The sequence below is a fragment of the Streptopelia decaocto genome, assembly GCF_964273445.1.
Source record: "Streptopelia decaocto genome assembly, chromosome: 13".
NCBI classification, from domain to species: Eukaryota; Metazoa; Chordata; class Aves; order Columbiformes; family Columbidae; genus Streptopelia; species Streptopelia decaocto.
Window position 1 is genome coordinate 13,126,817 of NC_138668.1, and position 26,031 is coordinate 13,152,847.

General features: G+C 49.5%; 4 protein-coding genes across 7 annotated transcripts in view; 3 read left to right on the forward strand and 1 right to left on the reverse strand.

Moving 5' to 3' along the window:
- Positions 1 to 6,005, reverse strand: part of NPRL3 (NPR3 like, GATOR1 complex subunit) — a 43,668-nt gene extending 37,663 nt beyond the window's left edge. Inside the window, exons 1-3 of one of the 4 annotated variants that reach the window (XM_082065019.1) lie at positions 5,825 to 6,005; positions 4,541 to 4,610; positions 41 to 79 (exon numbers count right to left, since the gene is read on the reverse strand). In XM_082065019.1, coding sequence (XP_081921145.1) covers positions 41 to 79; positions 4,541 to 4,610; positions 5,825 to 5,942 — 227 coding nt within the window. In that variant the 5' untranslated portion in view covers positions 5,943 to 6,005. The remainder of the gene's footprint in view (positions 1 to 40; positions 80 to 4,540; positions 4,611 to 5,824) is intronic. The other 3 variants (XM_082065022.1, XM_082065020.1, XM_082065021.1) reach the window with 3 other exon arrangements.
- A 4,424-nt stretch (positions 6,006 to 10,429) lies between these two features.
- On the forward strand, positions 10,430 to 12,621 carry LOC309445395 (hemoglobin subunit pi). The gene is made up of 3 exons (XM_082064143.1): positions 10,430 to 10,626; positions 11,648 to 11,852; positions 12,402 to 12,621. Exons 1-3 carry the CDS (start codon positions 10,532 to 10,534, stop codon positions 12,528 to 12,530), a joined length of 429 nt encoding a protein of 142 aa, XP_081920269.1. The 5' UTR covers positions 10,430 to 10,531; the 3' UTR covers positions 12,531 to 12,621.
- A 2,439-nt stretch (positions 12,622 to 15,060) lies between these two features.
- On the forward strand, positions 15,061 to 15,774 carry LOC309445721 (hemoglobin subunit alpha-D). The gene is made up of 3 exons (XM_082064732.1): positions 15,061 to 15,176; positions 15,291 to 15,495; positions 15,599 to 15,774. The coding sequence occupies exons 1-3, from the start codon at positions 15,088 to 15,090 to the stop codon at positions 15,725 to 15,727; spliced, it is 423 nt and encodes a 140-aa protein (XP_081920858.1). The 5' UTR covers positions 15,061 to 15,087; the 3' UTR covers positions 15,728 to 15,774.
- Positions 15,775 to 18,902: 3,128 nt separating this feature from the next.
- On the forward strand, positions 18,903 to 19,754 carry LOC309445447 (hemoglobin subunit alpha-A). Its single transcript, XM_082064269.1, has 3 exons — positions 18,903 to 19,061; positions 19,217 to 19,421; positions 19,526 to 19,754. Exons 1-3 carry the CDS (start codon positions 18,967 to 18,969, stop codon positions 19,652 to 19,654), a joined length of 429 nt encoding a protein of 142 aa, XP_081920395.1. The 5' UTR covers positions 18,903 to 18,966; the 3' UTR covers positions 19,655 to 19,754.
- Positions 19,755 to 26,031: the final 6,277 nt, after the last annotated feature.

Genomic DNA, 26,031 nt, shown 5'->3' on the forward strand with positions numbered 1-26,031 from the left:
ATTCTAGACAAAGGTGATTGTTTAGAACGTTTGGTCTTACCCCGAAACCAATTGCTCATCAGTTAGAGGACATTGGTCTCTGAAATGGGAACATGGCCATAAACACAAAACAAAACACAACAAAAGAAAATAAACGAGGCAAATATACAAAATACGAAAAAAAAATATTAAAAAAAATAGGATGAACTATTAAGGGTTAAACTCCTGTAAAGGAAATACAACTATTGAGAATAGTCAAAAGTTAATGGTAGGTGAATTCCAGGGGTATTTTGCAGGTTTAGACTGACAACACAGAGAAAACAGGCGAACGCATTTTAGTCCTCTCGCTAACGCTGGCTGCTGTAACGTGTTCCCACAACATGCTGCATTTATGGAGCTGCATTTACACCATACTTTTAATTCATGCTTACCTTAAAAGAAAATAGAAGAGGTTGCAGTCTGATTTAGAGCAGATTCTAAACTTCAGTTTCTTTTCTAGACTATTACTAGCATTTTCACCAAAGAACACCCCATGCAGCCCCAAATGACCCACAGCTCTCGACAATCGGTTCTGGTGTTTCCATACCCCCCAGCCTGGGAGAAGGAGGATGCCAAACACTTTTGTCGCTTGCACAGCCAGGGTTCTGCAAACGGCCTCGCACACGGAGCTGCTGCTGCTCCCCCAGGGATCCAAACAATGGGCACAAGTCTGTCCAGAACCACAGCACAAGCATGAAGTCATTCTCCATCTCTGGCTGCCCCGGGCAACAAACAGAAGCTTAAAAAGAGCAGGCAAAGAACCTGAAAACCTTCTCCACAACAGGTGTAAAGAGCAAGGCTCTGTTAAAAGCTGCACCCACTTTTATATCAGAGAAACAAATACCTATTTTCATTTTAAGTCAACTGCCTTTTTTTTTCCCCCCAAATACAAAGGAAAAATAGACTTGTTTCCTGAAACAAATTTCCTAAGTATACTGAAAAATGAATCTGATAAAAGCTTGATATTGTCCACATTACAAAGGGGAGATAAAATTAAAACCTCCAACAATTCTTTAATCCAAAAGACAGGAGATTTCTACTGGTCATGTTGAAAAAAGAACCTAGAGCAGTCCTAAATGACAGACTATACAAAGGGGGTGATAGTACAGGAAGGGTGTTTAAAGGGATGGATGGGTGAATGGAAAAGCACGAGCTTACAGAAAGGAAGCCTTTCAGAACAAAAACAAGGAAGAACACTGGTGTTCAGTCAAAAAGGGACAGAGGATACAGAAATGTTATCACAGGAGAACTACTGTTTGTTAGAAAGGGACATTCAAGTCCTTGTTTGTCAGTAATTTGACCTTTTTTTTTTGTAACAGAAGCATTTGGCCAATTAATGACATCAATGCCGTCAAACTTGTTAAACCTCCTTCAGTAATTCAGTTACACTACTAAAAATGCAGAGTCTGATGTAACATATGTTACTGTCTTCATTAGAATTTTTGCTTGCTGACTATACCACCCTCAGAAAAACTACAAAAAAACATTTGAACCAATTTAACAAAGCATTATCTTGTGGCTTCAAAAGAGGAATTGCCTCATGTTTTTTCAGGGGGGAAAGAGACACCTCCATAAGCTGTGAGGGGTACGTATTACTGGTAAAGCTCTCAAAAAGTGAAGGATGTTTTTAAAGAAAACAAATGATGAAAGGCTGAGAAGAAGCCAGCAAAGAGAGAAACTCAACAGGTAATTTGTTTTGACAGTGACAGATTCTTCTGAATACCTTTTTGTTGCATAGCCATCATCAACACACCTCAACCACTTTCTGCTGCTTGACTTGTTTTTAGAAGGAAGAACAATCTATGTTCTGAAGACCCAAACACAGAGCTCCATTGAGTAGAAATTAATACAAGCAAATACACACCAGTAACCTAGAGGTAGAATTGTCATGAATAGGCTGCAATTGTCTATGAAAAACAAGAAGCATAACAATGACCAGGAAATTTGAATCTGAAGGCTAAAATAAATCAATTTATGCAAACAAGTTAAGGCACCTATACTGATCTAATTTTGTCCTTCTGAGGCCATAAAGAAATATATACACTTCAACTGTTTCAGGAAAGTACAGCTCAAAAGTAATTGATCTGGCTTTCAATAGCTTAGGAAAAAAGCAACAGTGAACCTTATCTAGGATACAATTGGTGCTAGATGGCTAGTAAATAAAGACAGCCATCCAGTATAAAAAAGGATGAATCCAACCCTCGTAAGAACTATTCCAGCAACAAGACATGTCTGAAATAACCTTTGCTACCGAACACGAAAACATGGGAAAGACCTAATCCTTCAACATTATCCAGCTTAGAGTACACCATCAACTCAACCCAGCAGTCTGACCACTCCAAAGCCTCAATTTGTGCCACCAAAACCATCACTGATGCTACTGATATGCAGTGATTTGAAGGAATCTTTTTGCCAACCCTTCCTTGACGAAGCTTTCCAGAAATAATACAAAACCACTTAACAAATTACTTCCACTGGGGACTCCAACCAGAAAATCACCATCAACAGCAAACAGGCTGGACTTCACACTGATGACTTCTCTGCACGGGCTCCTGGCCAGAGTGTTTCAGCAGGAGAACCGCTGCACCGCTGCCCTGTGGAACAACAAACCTACAGGGGAACGTCTCTCAAATAGCTGCTCCATTCCTGGTCTTCCCGGCCTGATCTTCACTGGAAACATACAAAACACATTCCAAACAGAAGCCCAGGAGCAAACACTGGTGAGGAAAAATCACCCCAGGTTCAACAGCAATACTGGTTTTACAGCATATGATAGTTAAACTCGTTCCTTTCCTAGTTTACACATCACAAGCGTCTCACTCTCTCCAAGACACCTGCACCTTTCTGCCTCCACTCTCCCCTTAGAATCACTTCTGCTCCAAGGCACCAATTTCTGTTACCGCAAAAATGGTCTGATACAAAACCAAAAGTCTGAGCAACCTCTTGTTCAGTTTTGAAGATCTTTTTTTTATTTTGTGCTGGAAGAAAGGCCTGTGTACCTACAACTTGTGTATTTTTTACACCTGTATTAGTAAGTCCAGTGGAAGATATTAACTCTGCCTACACCTCCTCTTGCCTAATATAAATTAAGAGTACTTAGTATATAAAAAGCATTAACAATTGCTTCTACTAGCTGCTATCACTGAAGTGAAGGACACTTTTAGCTGCTACATCAGTTGTATGGGTTGCAGTGGATTTACACCACTGATTACACCAGTAATGGGGAAAAGCTTTGAATTTCTGAATGCAGACATCCAGCCATGTAAGCAGCACAAGCAGTGCTGGGTCTCGATAGTCAAACTCTAGCAGAACCAACACTTTCAGAGCAGCATAAACACTCCTCTTCCTCTATTTCCCCTTCATCTGCATGGCAGCTATAGACAGATCCACAGGAGATAGTATTAGGAGACTTCCTGCTAACAGACCTGTGCTGGCTGACATCTCAATTTCATCTGAGTAGATACAAGGCTTATAAACACTGACCTTAATCTCCACTCACTGGAGACACAACAGAAAGCTGCACCTGAAAGTTTCAAAGACACCAGAAGAGACAAGAGATGCAAATGACCTCAAGCAAAACGTGTTTTCATAAGATCCCAGTCCTGGAAAAACATATGAATTGCTGAAGTTTACTGTCATGGGCAATTTTAATCTCAGCTCAACTATTCTCAGTCATAAAGTTATCAACAAACTTATAGTTTGTGAGGTTGGGATACAAATTTATTTTTGGGAGGCAAGTGATGAGTACTTCTTTTTTACCCTTATATGAGAGAAGAGCAGCAACTCTTATTAAAACTGGAGATTAAAACACATATCACAAAAAGGATCTGCAACTGAACTATGGGCCAACAGATTAAAAAAACCTCTTCTTTCCCAGATTTTTCTCATATCTGATAGTGATAAATTTAGAACCATGCAGATTTCCAGTTTTCTACAGAAACTAATTAGAGGGTCCATTTGTACATAGACGCACGCTGAACAACACACTGCCTATTTTCAGGGTGTTACCCGCTGATTTCCTGTAATTGAAAAACTATCTTTAAGTCTCAGTTGCCTTTTGAGCTACTATTCCACTCCACAGACACAAGGGCATCTATATCTGGAGAGAAAAAATTAGTTATTCATTAGTGCACAGGAATTCCATACAACAATTACATGAGCTAGGGAAGAATTCGAGGAAACTGAATAATATATCCAGCTAGAAGTAGGCAGGTAAAGAAAAGTGGAATTTTGTCAAAGTATTAATACCCCTACATTTGAAAAAGTAATACTGCCTTTCTGATGAGCACAAAATACTTGACCTACACCTTGAACAGAAAACAACAGATTCACTAGCATTCCCTCATGAGAAATTCCTCATTATTAAGCACTACTTTGCTCATAACTTGGCATTAAAGCATCTCTTTGCAAGTTGTCTTCTACACAGTCCAACAGAATTCGCCTACTGAACTAGCAGGCAAGAGAGCAAGAGGCCACCTCTCTTGTTTCAAACTCTTGGGCAAGGAGAAGTGTTTTCCCCTACCTGGAGTCCCCATCTTGATCTTCTGTGGTGTCACCAGAGCTATTCACAGCATATCGACTCTTTGGTTTATCTGAAACAAAGAATAAGGACAGCTTTTTCAAGGAACGATGTCCCTAAAGTGTTCATTAAAATAAATGCACTAAGAAAATACTTGAGCATTAAGAGAATACTTGTCTGCGCCCTTTTAAAAATTACCTATAACAGTGATCCAACAAAAGCAGTATTAAAAGCAGAAAGACCCTTCCCTTTCAGGCAGAAGTACCAGATCTTGTTTTTTCTACTCTCACTCAAAATCACATCAAAAAATAGGAGAAAGAGGTTTACATTTTCAGGAATAAAGAGGAGAAAGCAAAACATTCACAGAAACAACTTTCCTCTCCGGTGCCACGTAACAGTTTGCAGTTTGAGAGAGAGCAAAAAATACAGTTCTGACCAATGTATTTCCCTCATTATTGCTCAGGTTTTGGGACAATGATAATGCTGCAGAACCCCTCCTGCAGTTACAGGTATTGAAATCCTTTACCAACAAAAAGCAGGAGTGTGGTAGAAGAAAACCAACCAGGCAAATCCCACCCTTTTCAGATTTCACCTATAATAACGAAAAGGGGTTTTAAGACAATTCCTTTGGTAAAATGTGACTCACAACCTAAACAAGGGTGTCAAACATCTCATGAAACATAGCAGCTCACAAGCGACCCAAGTCAAACAGCCTCATCGCTCTGCAGCACCATCAGGCCATGGACCAAGACACTCGCCCACGGGCCAGGCCGGGTGGGACCTCGACCCCGGCCATGGCGCAGCCGTCCTGCCCCAGACACACCATCCTGGATCAGGAACGCTGGAGGAAGATGAACAACCAACACTGGCCCTGCAGAGCCCAGCTGGCACCTGGATGGTCCTGTTTTCCAGGGGAAATTAAACCTCCTCCACCCCATTGCTCAACACAAGGGACTAAAGTCTCTTAGTTTCTACCCATTATGGGTTAAAGCTCACTAAGGGTCGGTAGCCACACCGGGCAATAATGTGGTTCGGTTACCATGGGGTGCAAGGGGTGTGTGAGGAGCCCTGGAGGTACCAAGTATATGAGGGGCCCTGGGGGGTGTGAGGTGTGTGAGGGGCGCCAGGCCCGCACGGGGGGTGTGAGGCACGGGGGGCTGTGCCACAAGGTGTGTGCGGGACACCACAGGGGACACGGGGCTGCCAGGCCCCCGGCCGAGGCTCCCGCGGGCGCGGAGCAGTCGCAGTCCCCAGGCCGGGCCGGGCCCCGCGGCGTCGCGCACTTACTGGCCTGTGCGGCGGGGTGCTCGGCGCCGCGCTGGAAGGGGAAGCGGAACAGCAGCTTGTTGCCGCGGCTGCCCGAGCTCACCAGGATAACGCTGATGGGGCTGGTGCTCTCCCCCATCCCGGCCCGCAGGAAGAGCCGCCCGGCTGCAGGCTTCCGCTTCCGCCGCTACCCGGGCCCGGGCCGCGGCTCCGGCTGCCGGCGGGGCGGGGCCGCCGGGGTCGGTGCGGGGCCGCGGGTTCGGGGCTTCCCGACTGCGGGAAGAGCGCGGCCGTAGCCGGCACCTCGCACCCCCACAGTCCCGTTCCCCCAGTGTAGACCAGTGTCCCCAGTTCAACCCAGTGCCTTCAGTTCAGACCAGCACCTTACACACCCACAGTCCTGTGCCCCCAGTACAACCCAGTGTCCCCAGTTCAGACCAGCACCTTACACACCCACAGTCCTGTGCCCCCAGTACAGCCCAGTGCCCCCAGTTCAGACCAGCACCTCACACACCCACAGCCCCATTCCCCCAGTACAGCCCAGTGCCCCCAGTTCAGACCAGCACCTCACTCCCTGCCCAGTACTCAATCAGCTCTGTGCCCCCAGTTCAGACCAATACTTTCCCATGGACACCATTCCCCATTCCATGCACCCCCAGTTTACTAAAGTGCTTCAAGTGCTGACATCCAACAGCCTCCAGCTCAGCCCAGTGCCCCCAGCACCTCCAGTCCAGCCCTGCACCCCACCGGTGCACAGTGGCCTCCCGGGCACCCCAGCCATGGCCCTGGCCCTGGAGCCCTCGTGCAGGGGCTGCCAGAGGCCTGGAGTGCCCGTTTGTGTTTCTTTCCTTTGGTCTCTTTGGGTCATTCATCGCCTTTCAGCCAGTTCAGCCACTAACAACCCCAGAACTTTTCTAAAAGCTGGTGGCCAAGGGCAGCGTGGCCAGGGAGGGCTCCTCGCTCCCTCGCAGGTCGGACATTACAGGTGCCCACAGGCGGTGGAAGGTGGGACCTCCTGGCTCCCTGGGGAAAGGTGCGCTTGACCTTTTTTCTCATGTCCACTGCATGATCCCAGCAGGCTCTATAGCACTGAAACAACTTGCCCTGTGGTTTCTGTAAACTTACTCCTGCCTCTAGATTAGTAAGGGTAACTGTCCCTTAGGTAAAGCACAGCTGTCTTGGTGCCTTCATCTTATTTTGTGTTCAACCAATGCCAGAAATTATCAGCAGTTATGTCAGAGGGTGTCCTGGGTTTTGCATGCAAATTCTTCTGTATTTGATGGCATTATTTAGATATTGGAGCACACTGAGATATTCCCACTCTGGGTTTTGCTCTGCAATTCTCCCCAGGACATGGGGCAGAGATGGGTGGTTGAAGAGGGAGGTGAACACACACAGCACAGGGTGTAATCTGCAGGGCCATTCTCCACAAGGCCAGCGATAGCGACTGAAGCAAGAGAAGGTGTTGCTGAGGGCTCAGAGTTGTCTGAGGGTGATTAAAGAGCAGCTGTATTATCACAGCACAGCATTCCTCCTGAACCAGTGCTGGGCAGCTACGTTAAAATTTCCCAGTGTGTCTGGTTCAAAGCATAATTGTACTTCCTTAAATAATACACTACAGACAAATTTGTCATTTCCAGCTCTCGGAGGCTGTAGTTTAGTTAAAATGTTGCAAGCTGTTAGGAAATTAAAGAATAAAGCCAGGACTTAGATTCCACTTTAAAGCTTTCAAAAATTTAATGCATCCAAAATTTTTCAGAGTTAGAGCAGATGCAGGTGCCACCCTATCCACAAGAATTCCCTTTGAGGGGGTTACAGTGCCCATGGAGAATATCCCTGATCTCACAGAGGTGCTGTTCAGTCAGTCACTGGATTTACAGTCAGGGCTGATCGAAATTATAAACCTGCTTTTATAACAAGCAAATGGGCCTGTTGCTTGCTTCTGCCTTTTAAAATGAGAAACTCTGACAGCCTGCTTTTGGAACAGGATTAAAAAAGAGCTATGTTAATACTAAAAATCACCTTTGGTGTCACCTTTGGTGAGATTTCATAGGTTCATGACAAAGATTCTTCATCTGCACAAGGGTGGACATTCTGCTACAGGTCTATGAATCGTAACTGTGAGAAGCAGCAGCAAGAGAGAAAGGCAGTTCTGGTGGGGTTTCCCAGAGCACTATTCATTATCGATCCTCTGACCAGGGGATCACCAGTGATCGTGTTGCCCAACTCTTTGTGTTGCTCAGGCCAGGACCTCTGTGCCTCGTCACCCCATGGGCTGCTGGAGGAACTTGGCTGAGAGGTCCATGCAAGGACAGAGACTGTCACTCTCCATGTCACATTGCAGCACGTGGCCAAGGATCACACTTGTCCCACCTGGCACGTTCCTGAGGAGGGTCTGCAGCCATCCCCAGTGCAGCCCTGATCCTGGGCAAGCGATGTGCTCCTTCTAGCAAACCATCATCTTTGGGTTGCTCCGGCTTTTGTGATAGCACAAGAGTAACTTTCAGAAAACAAATTGAAATTACATAAAGATTTCAGTGATTATTAACCCTTCTGTGTGGGCATCACTTTGATCCTCATGTCTACACAGACCTTAATCCTACAGTTGTGGAGGGTCAATATTTAGGTTAAGCAGTGGGCAGCTATATAGGAAGGAGTCCTGATGGTGCATGCCTTATCCCCACAAAGGGTATGATAATACAAGATCACCAGACCAAGCCAGGCTTGTAGACCAAGATGCATCAAGTGCTTTGTGCCTGCCATTTAGGAAAGCCCAAGGTTTCTCCAGCTTCATCTGACAGATCACATGGAGAGGTACTTAGATTCAGACCCCAGTGCAAAGCACAAGGAGTGGGTCAGAGCCCTTCTGCGAGTGCCACTGCAGCCACCAGAACACTGTGGACACCAGAGGATACAGCAGCAGCTGTCCAACACCATCCCTACCACTTCTCTTGCTCTGCTGGTTCATTCTCACTTGATCCCAGGATGCAGTGGCAGAGGCCCAGGAGAGTAGGGTCTGTTTGGGCTGTAGGGTCTACCCAGAGAGGAGAGACCTATCCCCGTCTGAAGGGACTAAAGAAACCCCCACCATAAGCACAGCACACAACAGCCTGGTTCTCACCCCAGACCCAACACCTGCCAGCAGTCAGGTTTCCCTGCCCAGCAGCGCAGTACAGCCGTGCCAGGGCTGCCAAGAGAGACTCCAAGTTTGGTGAATGCTCCTCTGTGACATCTGTACTTTCGTACAGATAACCATAGGCTGGACATGCTGCAATGTACACAGGAGCCAAGTATCATTAGATCCCTAGAAAGGCTTTCCTCTTAGCAGGACAGCCATGTCTGGGAGCATTGTCTGCAGCCATCTGTAGTATTGCTGTAAAACGCAGACACGTCTTGGCAAGGAATCTGCCTTATACATATCAACCTTCTCCATGCAAGGTGCAAGGCTATTTGGGCAGAGAACACTATCTGACCTCTCTGGCTGCACCAGCCAGCTTTCCATGCACGGTGCCAGCACCCGGCAGTGGTGTGTACGGCTGCTGTAGTTTATCAGGGGGCAGAGAGATTTACCTCTGCTGCATGTGCTGGCAGGATATTCATTCCCTGAGGTTCAGCAACAACCATCTTCAGGAGAGTATTTCTTTGACACGTTGCCCACTTATCCGTGATTACAGGCTTGTACTGATCTTGCCTTTGCTTGTTTGGTCCTTCACCCATCAAGTGTGGCCATGCCCTGAAGCTACAAGGCATCGATCATGGGATCAGGCTTTCCTGTGCGAGTCCATCATTTAGCACGGCACATACCAGCACTGGCTGTGCTGCTGAGGGCTGTTTTACAGTACAAAGGATAATTAACAGTAAGATCACACAGCTTTAAATCAAAGAGGTGCAGTATGAGGCATTCAATAATGAAAAAAAAAAATCTGGCTGGGCTTTCTCACACACACACATTTTTCTAGGACCCTACTCAATTTCATAAGCTCCATCTCCTTGTATCCATAGAAGTCATTAGTACTGGTGCTGTTATAAGTAATATAAATTACAGAGTGCATCCCTAATTCTTTGCAAGAGGCTGGCAAAGTGAAGTCCTGGAAGTGCTGAAGCAAGCGGCAAAATCTCCACTGATTCCCACAAAATCAGGGTCTCACTCCCCCTCTGCATTATAATGCACATCACCCAGCCTGTCCCTAGCACTACTCAGGAAACATTTTATATAAAATATAGGGTCACATGGCAGCCACATACATTGGAAGTGTATGATTTGACACACAAAGGCCCACTCTCGTGTTTGCATCTGCGATGCGAGGCAGAAAATGCAGATTTTTCTCCAACCTCCGTAGTATGCTTGAAGTCCGTATGCTCCTCAGCTTAAAGATGTGTCCTAATGCACTGCTGCTGGAATTTTCCAGCATTATCTCTCTGTTCATGTATCAATATGTGTCCAGACAATTTCTTCGGGCCACATGGCCATTACATTCAGAAGCAAGAAGCTGATAACACCAGCAAGCAAGGAGGCCAGTGCACTGACCCTTGCCGAAATAGGCATTGTTTCACGGGGAGATAAGAGTCGCCCACCTCCATGGGTGGACCTCTGAGTGACCAATGAGCGTGGACAGGCGCCAAGGGCCACTCTCCCCTTCCTCTTTATAACCCGGGCTGCCAGGGCGAGGGGTCCAAACCTGCTCTGAGCGTTCATTGCCTGCGCCCGAGCCTGCACCCGCCTGCACAATGACGCTGACTCAAGCCGAGAAAGCCGCCGTGGTCACCATCTGGGCAAAGGCGGCTACCCAAGCCGATGCCATTGGGGCAGAATCACTGGAAAGGTAAGTCCCCCAGAACCCCTGTCTCTGGCTTTGCTGTTAGTGTGCATCTCGTGTAAATTTGCACAAGTGAGAGCACACTGGCACTGGAGAGCATTGATGGATGACCACTATGTCATTTGCTATGTAATTTTTGGGAGTGATATCTGTGCTACTAAATGCTGATAGACGGCATCAAAATTTTACAGCAAAACATCATTTTCTAAGCAATTTAATGGTTTATTTCCCATTATAGCAATTCAGAAGAATTCACAGCCAGGAATGCTGGTGAGGAATTCAAAGTCATTCATACTCAGTGTCCTGAAGTGGGGCTATCACTGTTAGGAAATGAACTTGTTTTTTTGTACAAGTGATGCAGTTTCTATATAAGTGATGCCATTTCTCTTGCAGTTTTTAGGCACTAAGAGAATAGCGATCCACTAAATTCACTGGATACTGATGTTTCATTGTTCCAGTTGATAAGTAACAAACTTAGGAAACAAGACAACTAGACCCCCTGCATGGACTATAGCACAGTAATCCAAAATTCATACAAATTAAGCAAGCTGGCACAAAAGGGAAATTGTTCAGAAATTATTATGTTACTAAAAATTATTTAAATGTCATTTACAGCTCAACATAAACTATAGTGATGTTCTTCCAGGATTCTGAGTACCCCTCATATTGATTCTGTTTCGTTCAGCTTGCATTAGTTTGAAGATCCTGCAAACTGCCTTACAATGTAATATAGGAACTGTAGTGACAATTTGGGGCTATTATTTATTTTAAAATACACCCCCCCCCAAATATAAGTTTAGAATTATTTTTAACATTAAATTCTTCTCTAGTATGTACAGATTAGCCCACTGTCTAATCTGCACATACTGCAGAAGAGGTTTAAGCGCAGAAAGGTCTTGACGTAAGCTTCAAGATCTCAAAGCTGTCCTACAGCCACTGGCAGGTTTACACTGCAATTGCTCTGAGGTTTCACCATCTCATGCATGTCACTTCCACTGCTGAATCTCATTCTCGTGTTCTCCCCCAGGCTTTTCTGCAGCTACCCCCCGACGAAAACCTACTTCCCTCACTTTGATCTCAGCCAAGGCTCAGCTCAGCTTCGTGGTCATGGCTCCAAGGTCATGAATGCCATTGGGGAAGCTGTGAAGCACATTGATGACATCAGAGGCGCTTTGGCCAAACTCAGCGAGCTGCATGCTTACATCCTCAGGGTGGACCCCGTGAACTTCAAGGTGAGTGAGCACAGAGACTTTCAGGGGTGAAAACTGCCATCGCAGAATTAGTGACCACAGATCATTTTGCCTAATGGCAGCTGGATCACCGCCTGCACTGCACAGCCTTGTCAACTCCTGCCACTGCTTGTTCCCCACCTGATTTTTAACCTGAGATTGGATCTTTTGATGAAAGATCAGGTCTAGTTCAAACTCCTATGGTTTGTGTTAGACAGACTCAAGTCTCTACTGCCTTTGTTGTAATTTATGAACCTCTCAAGTCAAGTTATATTTCCTGGCTTGAACAAAGTAAGTTCTAAACCTTTCCACTTTGTTGCATTCCCTTGGGGAGGAAGGGACATCTGGAAAGCAGGAGTGGTATCAAGCAGGGCCTTTTGCCCTATACCAAAGGCAACTCTCCTTCTTCAGGCACATCATCAGGCAGCAGTGCTACCTGGTTGGGACACGCAGTTGTCATCCCAGAGCACGCTGGGAACAAGGTCCCTTGCAGACCCCGAGACTGACATCTGTTACTGGTTATGCTGGATTTTATTGTGTTTTCCCTTACAGCTGCTTTCCCACTGTATCCTGTGCTCCGTGGCTGCCCGCTATCCCACTGACTTCACCCCAGAAGTTCATGCTGCATGGGACAAGTTCCTGTCCAGTGTCTCCTCTGTCCTGACTGAGAAGTACAGATAAATGGCCTCCACAGAGGGTGAGGGATGCACATCCGTGGTGCACCCCAGCTGCCAGGCTCTGGGGTATTCACCCCTTCCTATGCAGTCCTCTCAAATCCCCTATGCAGAGGCTTGGTCATCTGCAAAACTCAATAAATAATTCAAACGTGAGCTATGGTCTGTGTGCTTTCATCTCCATGTCTTCCACCTACACCTTGCTGTTCAGGCAGGGGTGTTCTGAAATGTCTACACAATATGGAGGGGAAAATACTAAGCTGTGTAAATTAATGTACTAATTCGTCTACTAATGAATTCATGTACTAATTCAATGGGAATAACATAATACTCAGTGGGAATAATATAACATTGAGCAGAAGCCCAGAACAAGTTAGAGCCTCGTGACTGCTACTGCTTACCAAAGGTATATCCACCAAAGACTGTTTCCAGGCTGATCAGGAAACAGTCTTTTACCCTGCTAGGATATTCAATGGACCCACATTTTTTGTTTGGCCTACCTAAAACCTATTGTAGCCTGTTGTGAATAAAACCTGCAGTGCTATATATTGGGATGTGGCCAGAGCGATGCTGGGCATTGTCTTCTGCTGCTTCTCTCCATGGGTATGGACAAGGTATCTGATGTGCTTCATGAACACTTTGGGGTATCACACCTGCTAGACAAGTTTGGTAAAGGGACCATCCCCTCAGCTTGACATCTCTTCTTTTCATACAGGGAAGTTTACATGCATTTGAAATTTGGGAGTACTAGTGGCCACTGGAGATCAGTGTTGATGGCATCTGGGGGACCACAAATTCCAAGGGTTTCTCTGGAAAGCAGTGACAGGGAAGAGTGCAGAACTGATGGTCAGCCTGGGGAAGCACAGCGATCCTCCACACGTACCTGTTGTGGGTTGACCCTGGTGGGCAGCTAAGTACTACACAGTCACTCACTCATTCCCTCAGCAGGATGAGGGGAATATGCGAGGAAGAATAAAAGCAGGAAAACTTGGGGGTCAAGATCAAGCAAACATACAAATGTAAATAATTGTTTAATAAGTGACAAATAAGTGGAAGAAGATGAAAAAAAACAAAACAAAACAGGTGATGCAAAGGCAATCACTCATCACCTCCTGTGGGCAGACCAATGCCCAGCCAGTTCCTGAGAAAAAAAAAAAAAAAAGGGTAACCACCCTAAAACCCCTCAAAACCCCTTATTTTCTCTTTTATTGATGAGCATGGTATTATATGGTACAAAACACCTCTTTGGTTAGTTGGGATCATCTGCCCATCTATGTCCCATCCCAGTATATCATGCACCCCAAAATCTACTCCTTGTGGGGGCAGAGTAGGAAGCAGAGATGGCCCTGATGCTGTGCAAACGCTGCTCACGAAAAGTCAGAACATCAGTGTGTTTCCAGGGCTGGCTGGGTCAAACGTCTAAAGCACTGCACCATGTGAGCTGCTGTGGAGAAAATTATTGATCAGGTTACATTTACTGCCCATGCCTGTCTCAGAGGAATTCTGACACGAAAAGGTGGGCACAAATTCTTAAGCACACTCTGATGGACAACGTGAGCTGGCACTACAAGCTGTGGTCCTCATCCCATTTACAAAATTTTGAGACTGTGTTTGGGCAAGGGGGAGAGAGACAGTGCAGAAGCTCTGAAGCCACTGAATTTCTCTAAATGTGTTTTGAGAAGCTTTTCAAACATGCTACATTTGTGGGTCTCAGGCAACCCAAACATTTAAATCCGCAACTGAGGTGGTAGGTCAGCAACTGGTGTATCCCTAACTCCAAGTTTGTACCAAAGACTTTAACAGAGGCTGAGTGAAGGATGTGACAGTCACCAACCACCATATGCCCTGCCAAATGTCCCAGTGTTTACAGAGGGGTAGCAACACACACTGGGGTGGGAAGAAGGAAAGAAGACCAGGCCTGACAAGCATCACAGGATGGATTTTGGGAAGACCATGGACCTGAAAAGGAGATTCTTCCCCACTCAGGTCTCTCCAGGATGCTGGGGAGATGCTGTTTCCTGTGGTAGATCCCCAGCATGAACCAGGAGGGCTTGTCCGTGGCTCCTGCTCTGAGGCTCACAGTGTCTTTGGGTGGAGAGGGGATGGATGCACTGGGGTCTGGAGGACATGAGGGACTGGGGACACACGTGGGATCTACTCTGACACCTGCAGAGACAGGGAGGACCCTGGCCCGGCCAGAAGGGAATGGTGAATCCCAACAGGAGGCTTGAGGACATGCAGGTTTGTGAGGCCGAGGCTGTGGCACCCATGGGACATGCTGATGGCTGCTGTTGACCATGGGGCAGCTCAGCCAAGTGCTGCCCCCAGCCCCCAGCCCAGCATGGGGCTGGTGCAGTGCGGCACATCAGGGCAAGGCAGCTGGGCCCCATTGGGGCCCCCTCGGGGCTGGGCCTCCCAGGGCAGTCGGGGCCCCCTGAGGCAGTGGCCCCCCACCCCTTGGTGTCGATAAGATAACGCTGGGGCGGAGGTGCTGACCACTATAAGAGGATGTCCCGGTGGGCCCTGCTACCACCGAGCCCTGCCCGTCACCCCCAGCCGCCACCATGCTGACCGACTCCGACAAGAAGCTGGTCCTGCAGGTGTGGGAGAAGGTGATCCGCCACCCAGACTGTGGAGCCGAGGCCCTGGAGAGGTGCGGGCTGAGCTTGGGGAAACCACGGGCAAGGGGGGCGACTGGGTGGGAGCCCCACAGGGCTGCTGGGGGGCGTTCGGCTGGGGGTCAGCACTGACCATCCCGCTCCCGCAGGCTGTTCACCACCTACCCCCAGACCAAGACCTACTTCCCCCACTTCGACCTGCACCATGGCTCCGACCAGGTCCGCAACCACGGCAAGAAGGTGTTGGCCGCCTTGGGCACCGCTGTCAAGAGCCTGGGCAACCTCAGCCAAGCCCTGTCTGACCTCAGCGACCTGCATGCCTACAACCTGCGTGTCGACCCCGTCAACTTCAAGGCAGGCGGGGGAGGGGGTCAGGGGCCAGGGAGTTGGGGGCCGGGGACCTGGTTGGGGATCCGGAGGCCATGACGGCGGTACTGAGCCCTGCTTTGCCTTGCAGCTGCTGGCGCAGTGCTTCCACGTGGTGCTGGCCACACACCTGGGCAACGACTACACCCCGGAGTCACATGCTGCCTTCGACAAGTTCCTGTCGGCTGTGTGCACCGTGCTGGCCGAGAAGTACAGATAAGCCATCGCTCGTGCCGAAGTGCCATCAATAAAGACACCTTTGCTGCAGCATCGTGTCCGTCTGTGCTGGGGCCGGGGGCCTGGGTGGGCTGTGCTCCTGTGGGAGGGAGGGAGGCCGTGGAACAGGGGGCAGCACTGGCCATGGGCTGCCTGGGTGCCCCACCAAGACCCTTGCCCACTTCCACACCCCCCTCTCCAGCTTGGGACGTGGCTGATGGTGGTAGCAGGGCCAGAGCGATGGAGCTCAGCCTGTCACCTCGCCATGCCTGCACCCCTCTGGGGAGCGGGGGCTAAAGATGAAGACAAGCGGTTCTGGCATCCCCTTGAAGGATTCTCCAGGAGGGTAGAATTAATCCTTCCTGGCTCTATCTATCATGACTGTTGTTTAGGACTTTACTGGGGAAGCTGTTGGAGCTGAGTGCCTGCATGAGCTCCAAAGGCAGTCAGAAAAGTTTATGGAGTGAAAAATATCCACCACAGACTATTAAGCACAAACAGTGTTCTTGGGCTCAAGCCCCTGAGCCACAAATCCCAGCAACTGCCAGGAAAGTGCCCCTATGCCTGCCCTGCGTGCTGGTTTGGCTGAATGAAGGTAACTTTCCATGAGGTTAGTTAATTTTCTTATTGATAGTTAGCATGGGCCTTTGTTTTTGAATGTAGTTTGAGAACAATAATATAGCACCTTGGGACAAAGTTAATGTTTTCTTCCAGTAACTCTCCAGTGTTTGGGACTTGGCATGAAAGAAATGTAAGAACTCACTGATGTTGATACTTATTGATAGGGAAGCCAAGGTCATCCCTCAGTTTCTCATGTTTTGCAAGTAAGCGGGTATATAATGCAGGGAGGAGTGGATCCAGCACAGCTGACTCAGGTTGGCCAACATAAGTATTCAATACCATGAATATATTTAAGTTCCATATTTAAGCAAGAAATTTCTGGGAACAGCTCTTTCCCCAATGGCCGCCGTCCCTGGGGGGCTCCTGCTCCTGTCCCTGCTCCCCAGACCTGGTTCCAGCACCTTCCCTGTGCCCTGCTGTTGGTCTCTGCACCTTTACTGAACTCGCTGTGCTTGCAGTGTCCACCTCTGGTGTTCATTGCTGGGAACACATGTTCTACTGGCTGAGTATTTGCTTTGTTTCTTTTTTATTTTACTATTATTTTATTAAAGCTGTTTCTATTTCAACCCACAAGCATTTCGTCCCCTTTCCCTCCAGAGAAGAAAAGGTGAGTGAGCAACCATTTTGCTGTTTAGCTGCCAGCCCAGTGCTGAACAGCAGCACCCTGTGTGTCTGCTCTTCCCCTGGCACCCAGGCAGGGTGAGAGAGGGGCAGGTAGAGTTGCGGTCTAGCAAAGGGCCACAGGTTTCAGCAGTTTGGAGTATGAATTAAAAAAAAATAAAATCATTGTCTTTAGATCACAGGTGATGGGTTAGGAGATAATGAACTAGCCTTTGGTTTGTTCTGTGCTGTGATACCAGAGGGAGAAGAGTGTTGTGAGGGATGGGAGAAGGTGCATGAAGAGCAGTTTCTGCGGTGGCCAAGCACAGGCAGCAGCCAGGTAATGGGCACATGGGGAGCCTGCCTGTATGGAAACATGGGACTATGACAGCCCATGCTCCCCAAGTGCACTCATGGGCCCACAGTGCTTTTCCTCCATCCTTAGACACATCCCAGTCTACATCCCAGTGTCTTCCTGTGCATTTACACCCATTTACTCTTGTGTCACCAGTTTGAAGGGCTCTTCTGCCTCTGCAGTTTGTCCCCATGATGCACACACAGGCAGCAGATGCACCACCCCAAATGTTGTTTCCCTGGGCTCCGATTCCCAGAAGATCGGCCCCTCCGTCCTCCCCTCCTCCCTTGCTCTGAAATGGTGCCAGCTCGAGCTAATCTCCCCTGAACACAAATGATAAGAACCATCAGCCATGGAGGAAACACGGGTGTGAACTGTCCCCTGCCTGCCTGCGCCACCTTTTGAACCTACTGGAAGCACTGCAGCCCTCCTCACCTTCCTCACCCTCCCTGTCTTCCTCACCATCACCACCTTCCATGCCTTCCTCACCATCATTTGAGGCTCACGGGGCTCACCATGGGCTGCTGCAGTGCTCCGTGCCTTCCTCCCTGGGCTGTGAGCTCTTGCTGCTGGAGGCCAGTGCTTCCATCAGTGCCCAGCACTGATCCCCATGGCTCTGCTGAGCGTCCCCTGGCACAGGAGTCAGGGTGACCCGGTCCCCCACGGCACTGGGGCTGGCACAGCACATGTGCAGAAGGGAGGGCCGGGGCAGGGGAGCTCCAGGGTTTGTATGCAGAGTGGTGCAGCTGTGGTTTGGGGAGCAGGAAAAGGGCACACTCTTTGGGGTACACTGGTTTGGGGTGCACTGAGGGAACGAGAGCAGTAGGTGCAGTCAGGCAATATGGATGTGTGTATAGGGGCTGCACTGGATGGCAGTGTGTGTATAGGGGCAGCGTGTGCGGGCAGAGACGGTGTGTGCACAGGGACTGCATTGGATGGCAGCATGTGTAGGGGCACTGTGCATACAGGGGCAGCTCATGTGTGTGTGTGGGGGCTGTGTTGAATGGGTCATGCATGTGCAGGTGCCCACAGGGAAGCATGTGGGTGTTGGGGGCGCTGGGCAGGTTCAGTCTGTGGGGCACAGGCTCCCACCATACTATTGAAGTTATAATCCCACCCCTCTACCTCTATCCCCTCCATCCTGCCCGCTTGTCCCTGCCAGAGCACATGCAGGCTGTGCCAGGGCTGCCTGCGCCCGGGGGACCCAAGTCAGTACCTGGCTCCAAGCCCTGAACCCAACCTGCGCCGGGGGGGAGACAGACTCCTCCACCTGTGCCACTGAAGACCGTAAACCTAACCTGAAGCCTAAACCTAAAACTAAACCAAAGCCTAAGCCTAAACCTAAGCCTAACCCTGCAGTCAGTCTGTGCCAGAGGGGACGGACCACCCAGCCTGCGCTGATGTGATCCCTGGCCCTAATCCTGACTCGAAACCCATCAGGTACCGGGGGCCAGACCCCCCCAGCCGGTGCCGGTGCCGCGGAGCGGAGCGGGGTGCGGTGCTGGCCGGGGGGGCGGCTCCGCCTGGCTGGGCTCCAGCGGCGGCGGGGCCGGAGCGGGGCGGGCCGGGCTTGGCCGGGGGCGGGCGCTGCCCCGGCACCGCATATAAGGGACAGCGGCGGCCAACGAGGGCACCCGTGTGGGGGCTGCCAACGAGAAGGTGACACCATGGTGCTGTCTGCCAGCGACAAGAGCAACGTGAAGGCCGCCTTCGGCAAAATCGGCGGCCAGGCCGGTGATTTGGGTGGTGAAGCCCTGGAGAGGTATGTGGTCATCCGTCATCACCCCATCTCTTGTCTGTCTGTGACTCCATCCCATCTGCCCCCATACTCTCCCCATCCATAACTGTCACTGTTCTATGTGGCCCTGGCTCTGTCTCATCTGTCCCCAACTGTCTCTGATTCCCTCTGTCCTCCAGGATGTTCATCACCTACCCCCAGACCAAGACCTACTTCCCCCACTTCGACCTGTCACATGGCTCCGCTCAGATCAAGGCACACGGCAAGAAGGTGGCGGATGCGCTGGTTGAGGCTGCCAACCACGTCGATGACATCGCTGGTGCCCTCTCCAAGCTGAGCGACCTCCACGCCCAAAAGCTCCGTGTGGACCCCGTCAACTTCAAAGTGAGCATCTGGGAAGGGGTGACCAGTCTGGCTCCCCTTCTGCACACACCTCTGGCTACCCCCTCACCTCACCCCCTTGCTCACCATCTCCTTTTGCCTTTCAGCTGCTGGGTCACTGCTTCCTGGTGGTGGTGGCCACCCACTTCCCCTCTCTCCTGACCCCGGAGGTCCATGCTTCCCTGGACAAGTTCGTGTGTGCCGTGGGCACCGTCCTGACTGCCAAGTACCGTTAAGATGCGGCACCATGGCTAGAGCTGGACACAACCCACTGCCAGCCCTCCAACAGTGAGCAACCAAATGATCTGAAATAAAATCTGTTCCATTTGTGCTCCATCCTTGGTGTCCTGCTCTGGTTGCTGCCCGTGGGGAGGGAGCAGGAGAGATCTGTGCTGGGGGTCCAAACAGGGGGTCCCCCCTGCCAGGTGGGCATGTAGGTGAAATAGGCTCTTGTTTTGCTGTCTCTGAGAGGAAACAGCCTTTGGGTGGTGGTGGTGCAGACACTGCTCTGCTAGCTGTGGAGCTCTGTGAGCAAGCGAAGCATCTACAGGCACTTGGTGGAAGGGAACAGCCAGAGTCTGACTCTTGAGAGCTCTCTGCAGCTCCAGCTTGTCCCGGCCTTCCCACCAGCACACCATGCTGAAATCTCCTCTTGCCACACCAGCTCCACACACCTGTTGTTCATTCTCAGGCCAAACTGCTGGAGACCATCTCCTGCTGGAAGTTTTTGCAGGAGACAGGGAGGTGCAGGTGCTCCCAGTGCCTGTGACCCTTTGTGTGGTGGCACAGCGAGGACAACCTGAGGACCTTCAAGTGCAAGGGCATGTCTCTGTGCAGCCCTAGCATGCAGGGCTGTGTGGCATTGTAGGGCTTCTTCTGTTTCCACGCAATGCTGCATTGTGGGGATGTCACTTTGGAGGCGGGCTGGCAGGCTGGGGGAGACAGCAGGCATGGGGGACTGCAAGGGGAGCAGATGAGGCTCAGCCTCAGATCCTGCATTTTGAGCGCTGAACCCCAGTGGGGTAGGGGTGTCGGGGCAGGAAAATGAGCACAGGCAGCAAAGTGGTGCTGAGTGCCACAGTGCTGGTGTCAGTGGAGCCCCTGGCCCTTATCACAGCATGCAGGGGGTGGCCGTGGCTGCAGGGGCTGCAGGCAGCTGATAAAGAAGAGCGTGGGCTCTCCTCCAGCTGTGGGTGTGGTGGGAGACGGGACAGCAGATAGTACCGGAGGGCTACAGCCTGCCAGGTGCTGAGTAAGGCTGCCCTGTCCCTGCCAGGGTTGGGAGGTGCTTGGGCTGAAGGTTTGAGAAAGCCCCAGCATACCTGGCCCAGCAGAGCCAGAGCACAGAGCCAAGGCAAGGTCGCCATGGGCCCCTTTCCTCCCTGCCACTTACAAGGATGAATGCTTGCCACAGCCCCACAGCCTCCAGTCACCATCAGTGAACCTATCAGAGGCAGGAAAGACCCCAAATGACTCCAGAGAGAGACAGACCCCCACTAGCCCCCAGTCCTATTTAACATCTTTATTCCAGTCCTATTTAACATCTTTATTGACGATTTAGATGAAGGGATTGAGACCATCATCAGCAAATTTGCTGATGACACCAAGTTGGGAGGGAGTGTCGACCTGCTGGAAGGCAGGAGGGCTCTGCAGAGGGATCTGGACAGACTGGAAAAATGGGCTGATTCCAATGGGATTAAGTTCAATAAGGCCAAGTGCCGGGTGCTGCACTTTGGTCACAACAACCCCCTGCAGCGCTACAGGCTGGGCGCAGAGTGGCTGGAGAGCAGTCAGACAGAAAGGGACCTGGGGGCACTAATTGACAGGAAGCTCAACATGAGCCATCAGTGTGCCCAGGTGGCCAAGAAGGCCAATGGTATCCTGTCCTGTATCAAAAATAGCGTGGTCAGCAGGACAAGGGAAGTGATCCTTCCCCTGTACTCTGCATTGGTGAGGCCACACCTGGAGTATTGTGTTCAGTTCTGGGCCCCTCAGTTCAGGAAAGACATTGAAGTGCTGGAGCGAGTCCAGAGAAGAGCAACAAGACTGGTGAAGGGACTTGAGCATAAGACCTATGGGGAGAGGCTGAGGGAGCTGGGGTTGTTTAGTCTAGAGAAGAGGAGGCTTAGAGGTGACCTCATCACTCTCTAGAACTACCTGAAGGGAAGTTATAGCCAGGTGGGGATTGGTCTCTTCTCCCAGGCAGTTAGCAATAGGACAAGGGGGCATGGGCTTAAACTCTGCCAGGGGAAATTTAGGCTGGATATTAGAAAGAAATTCTTTACAGAGAGAGTGGTCAGGCATTGGAATGGCCTGCCCAGGGAGGTGGTGGACTCGCCGTCCCTGGAGGTTTTTAAACTGAAATTGGACATGGCACTTAGTGCCATGATCTAATAAACGGACTAGAGTTGGACCAAGGGTTGGACTCGATGATCTCTGAGGTCTTTTCCAACCCAGTTGATTCTGTGATTCTGTGATTCTGTGATTCTAGCCCCCAGGGTTTCTCTTGCAAAGCACCATAGGCATCATGATCCCAGCTGCCCACCACACCTGGGCACCGTGAGAAGGGGAAGAGAAAGCTGGTCAGATATCAACTCCAGCACAGGCTCGAGATGCTCCAAACCTGGCCACAGAGGATGCTCATGGGGTCTTTATGCACATGGTGTGTCCATGACAGGGAAGGTGGAAGAGCAAGGCAGGGACAGTATGTGCATGGAGGGGGAGGAGGTGGCAGTTGTCTCCGCTGCCTCTGCCAGACTTTTGCTCCCAACCGCTCCCATGCCGTGTTGTGTCCTCGGGCAGCACATGGCGTGTGGCAGTGTACTGTATCCTGGCTCTGTGGCACTTTCCCAAGGATCTGTCTGGCCAAGACCCACTAAGCTCCCAAGAGCCGGGATGAGTTTTGTCCCAGCCATTTGTCCCTGCCGCCACCAGGTGGGGACCTCAAGCCGTGGTGTTTTATCGGGGCAGGCAGAGGCTGCGGAGGGCCAAGCTTTGGTCCTGCCTGCAGGGCTGAGCTGGAGCCTCCAGGCAGGGAGGAGCAGGCTGTCAGGATGGGCTTCCAGCCGGCCCCAGGTCCCCAGCACTCTGGGGACACTGGTGCCAGCTCAGAGGGGTGCAGGAGCCCTTCCCAGCAGCCCATTTCCAGTGCAGGATGCCCCAGCAGCTTCCTGCCTCATAGCACAGGGGCAGGCGAGTCCTGTGCTCCCTTCACTGCATGTTCCTTGGTGGCCGTGGCTTCATGTGCCCCAGGACACAGCCTGCCTCACAGATCAGACACACTGGCAGCAGCTTTCTAAAGCTGGGCCCTCCCTGAGCTGGCGTTCCTGCCCAGCGCCACAGAACAGCAGTGCTGGGCAGCGGGGCAGGGCGAATCTTCCCCCACTGTCTGCCCGGGTTGGTTTTGCAGCTTGTGTTGCTGCAGCCCTGTTGCTGAGGAGGTGGAGGCATCTCTGCACTGCCACAGCAGCGGCAGCCCCGAATGGCACCAGGAGACATAAAGGAGGTGAACTTTGGGGGGCAAAGCCCCCTGACCCAGGCCATGGCAGCACTCAAGAGGCAGAGTCCCAGCAGGCACTTTCAGGGGAATATCTTCAGTTGAGACAAAAGCCTGTTCTGATGTCTACACTATTTGGAGGCCTTTCTCACCACTCATCAACATTCTTTCTTGATTGGCAAAGCATCTATGGTTGTAAGACACCCACAGAACAACATAATATTTTGTCATATGATAGTCACCATATGATAGTTCATTTTTATTGAAAGAGAAAACAAAATGACATCAGGAAACAAGCTTGATGGCTATGTCTTACCTAATCACAATGCTTTTACCAGTCTCTTGAGGAGCTGTGCAACTGCACTGCAAACAGTGTTGTGCAGGTAGCTTGGACGCTACTCTTATTAATATCTGGTAAAAAGTCGTGGCCCTAGAGCATGCCTCCTGAAAAGGGACAGAGAAGCACATGCTTCTGGAGGAGGTCAAGCATTCTGGGGGAGTTTACCAGGAATTTCCCATCCAAAATTTAGCCAAGAAGAAGCGGGAAGATGTGGATCTGTTTTATTGCTGGATGCTGATCTTAGGACTCCAGTTGAGAGATTCTCTTGTTGGAGAGATGAGGGGAAACATCATGTGTTTTACAAACTGTTCTTCTGTTTACACATCCCACATTGGCATTCAATATGCCAATAGCATAACTCATTATTGGTTCAGCCTGTAAGTCTTTTGCTGAAATACCGCTGCATAAGCAATTTGTTTGCATTATGGTTGGACAGTTCCTCTTTCCTTAATGTCAGGTTTTCCATAGTCAGCTGATTTCTCCAATTTGTCTAGGTCATTTTGAATTTTAACCCAGTGTTTTGGGGTGCTTGCAGCCCCTCCAGCTCAGGCACATCTGAGAATTTAATAAGCACATTCCCCATTACAACACATAAGTTATTGATGAAGGAACAGTGAATAATAATGTTAAACCAAGGACTGGAATCTGTCACAGAAGGAAAACAGACTTATCTGAAATGATTCACTCTTGGCAATGGCCATGGTTATTACTCATATCTTTCTTTGATTAAATGTCCCACTGTTTTTTTTTTGTGATTTGAAGCTGACTGGTTTATAGTTCCTTGGTTTCCTCCTCTTACCCTGCTAATGATGAAAGACCTTCTTGTCTCATTTCTGCAACCCCATCACCCTCCACAGCTTCCCAAAGATACTGGCTGTGTGGAGATGGTTTAATCAGTTGCTGAGGTAAGGGCATTTTTTCCAGGCAAACAGCCTGAAAATACTGGAATGATTGAAATATACTTTAATTCACACTTTTTAGGATCCTCCCACCTTCTCCACTGGCTATCTTGCCAGTGAGAAAAGGAAAAGTTATTGTAGAAGACAGAAAATAGAGTCAACTTTCACTAAAATGCCAGTTGTGAGGAAGGACCTCAAATATTTTATCTCGTTCCTAACAGCATAGACTGCTCACAGCAGAGCAACCACATCAAGCACAGCTGTACAAGCGCTTCCAGACAGGATGGGGTTGATAAAAACAAATATTGACAGAACTTAAAATACTGTCTGCTTTCCTTTGCCATCACAAAAAGTTTAACATCGCAAGCAGCATCTTAGCAAACCTTTCTGCTGGTCCCACTCAAAGTGGACCTGTGAGGAACCCAGGTCCCATTTTGTGAGCTCCAGTGACCAAAAAGTCATTAAATCTCACGAATCCCTTGTCTCTGGAGATGTTCACCACAGAATCCAGGTCTTGGATTTTATATCTGGGAGGAGAAGAAGCAGATCTGTGTTAACATGACATTGGCCTCTGATGCCTTCTCAGTGCCATCATAGCTCTTTTGGAGCCATTCATCAACTAAATGGCAAAAATTTTCCACAGCCACTTTGCACTGTTTTCCCACTTTCTTTTCGTGGCTGACCGTGTCTTTTTGATGATGAGATCTAGCCAGATTTTCACTCCAATTGTACCACTCACAATCCTTTTCCATGAGATTACAGTATTTTTCAGTCAGGCCTGCTTGACGTTGTCCAGTGGGCATTGATCAGATTTTCAGCACAAGGATGGGTATGAATGGAAATGCAAAACCTTTCTTCCTGCTGGTTGCCCCGTCTTCCCACCACACACAAACCAGATCTGAGAAGATCTGAATTTGCTTAGGGATGGTGGAACTGAGAACATAGGCAACGGTCTGCTGGTCAGATCATTGGTTCTTCTCTCCCAGTGTTGTTTCCAGCAGCAGGAGATGCCATCTGGGGAGAGCACATGAACCCAGCCATTTTTCATTGTGCTCCTCCAGCATCCACAGCAGCAATAATAGCAATTTCAGATGGTGCATTCCTGTCTGTTGCTTTCAGTATTTGCCTGTTGACCTGCTGCTCATGAATTTGCTTTAGCTTTTACAAACCTGCTGATCCTATTTTTTTCTACAACCTCCTGTCGCAGCAAGTTCCAGAAGCTCATTCTCCCCCCACCCCATATGAAGTCCATTTTATCCATTCTAAACCAATCTATTAGACTCATCAATGGCTTCTTCATGAAGAATCCAATGAGCATCAGATCCACATTCACTTTATGATTTTTTAATGTTGGCTCTTTCTGCTCCCCTTTTTCCAGGGAAATATCCCAGCCTTCCCAGGACCTCCTTATACCACAGATGCCCCATCCTCTTGATCATCTCGCTTGATCTGCTCAGGACTCTAAGTCCACTGTGTCCTTCGATCCAGAGGCCAAAACTGCACAGATGTGGGTGTACCAAGCTCCTACTCAGCAGGCAAAAGATGCCCTGTCCTTCTTTTCTGAGAGTCCTTCCTGGTGATATCACCACATTTTGCTGGCTTCTTGGATGGCTCCTGCACATCAAGGCCGCTGAACCATCAGCGAGGACTCCAGCAACTTTTTTGTGAGCTATAATAGCCAGCTCAAGTTCAACCTCCCCTGGTTTAGATCATGTTTCTCTGTCTGTGCCACTTTACATTTATCTATGCTGAAACAACTGACCTCCTATTTTTCCATCTGTGAATAACTCTGAAAGCTGGCCATAGCAAAGCTCTGCGGACTACATCAAACGGCCTTTCACCAGTCTCCTGCAGTGATGGAGCATCATCTGACGTTTC

Excerpts from the sequence above, each read along its gene's own strand:
- LOC309445721 (XM_082064732.1), top strand. The coding sequence starts at position 15,088 with ATGCTGACCGACTCCGACAAGAAGCTGGTCCTGCAGGTGTGGGAGAAG. Across the intron at positions 15,177-15,290 it reads GGAGCCGAGGCCCTGGAGAG|GCTGTTCACCACCTACCCCC; the intron begins GTGCGGGCTGAG and ends CCGCTCCCGCAG. Across the intron at positions 15,496-15,598 it reads TCGACCCCGTCAACTTCAAG|CTGCTGGCGCAGTGCTTCCA; the intron begins GCAGGCGGGGGA and ends TTTGCCTTGCAG.
- LOC309445447 (XM_082064269.1), top strand. The coding sequence starts at position 18,967 with ATGGTGCTGTCTGCCAGCGACAAGAGCAACGTGAAGGCCGCCTTCGGC. Across the intron at positions 19,062-19,216 it reads GGTGGTGAAGCCCTGGAGAG|GATGTTCATCACCTACCCCC; the intron begins GTATGTGGTCAT and ends TCTGTCCTCCAG. Across the intron at positions 19,422-19,525 it reads TGGACCCCGTCAACTTCAAA|CTGCTGGGTCACTGCTTCCT; the intron begins GTGAGCATCTGG and ends TTTGCCTTTCAG.
- LOC309445395 (XM_082064143.1), top strand. The coding sequence starts at position 10,532 with ATGACGCTGACTCAAGCCGAGAAAGCCGCCGTGGTCACCATCTGGGCA. Across the intron at positions 10,627-11,647 it reads GGGGCAGAATCACTGGAAAG|GCTTTTCTGCAGCTACCCCC; the intron begins GTAAGTCCCCCA and ends GTTCTCCCCCAG. Across the intron at positions 11,853-12,401 it reads TGGACCCCGTGAACTTCAAG|CTGCTTTCCCACTGTATCCT; the intron begins GTGAGTGAGCAC and ends TTTCCCTTACAG.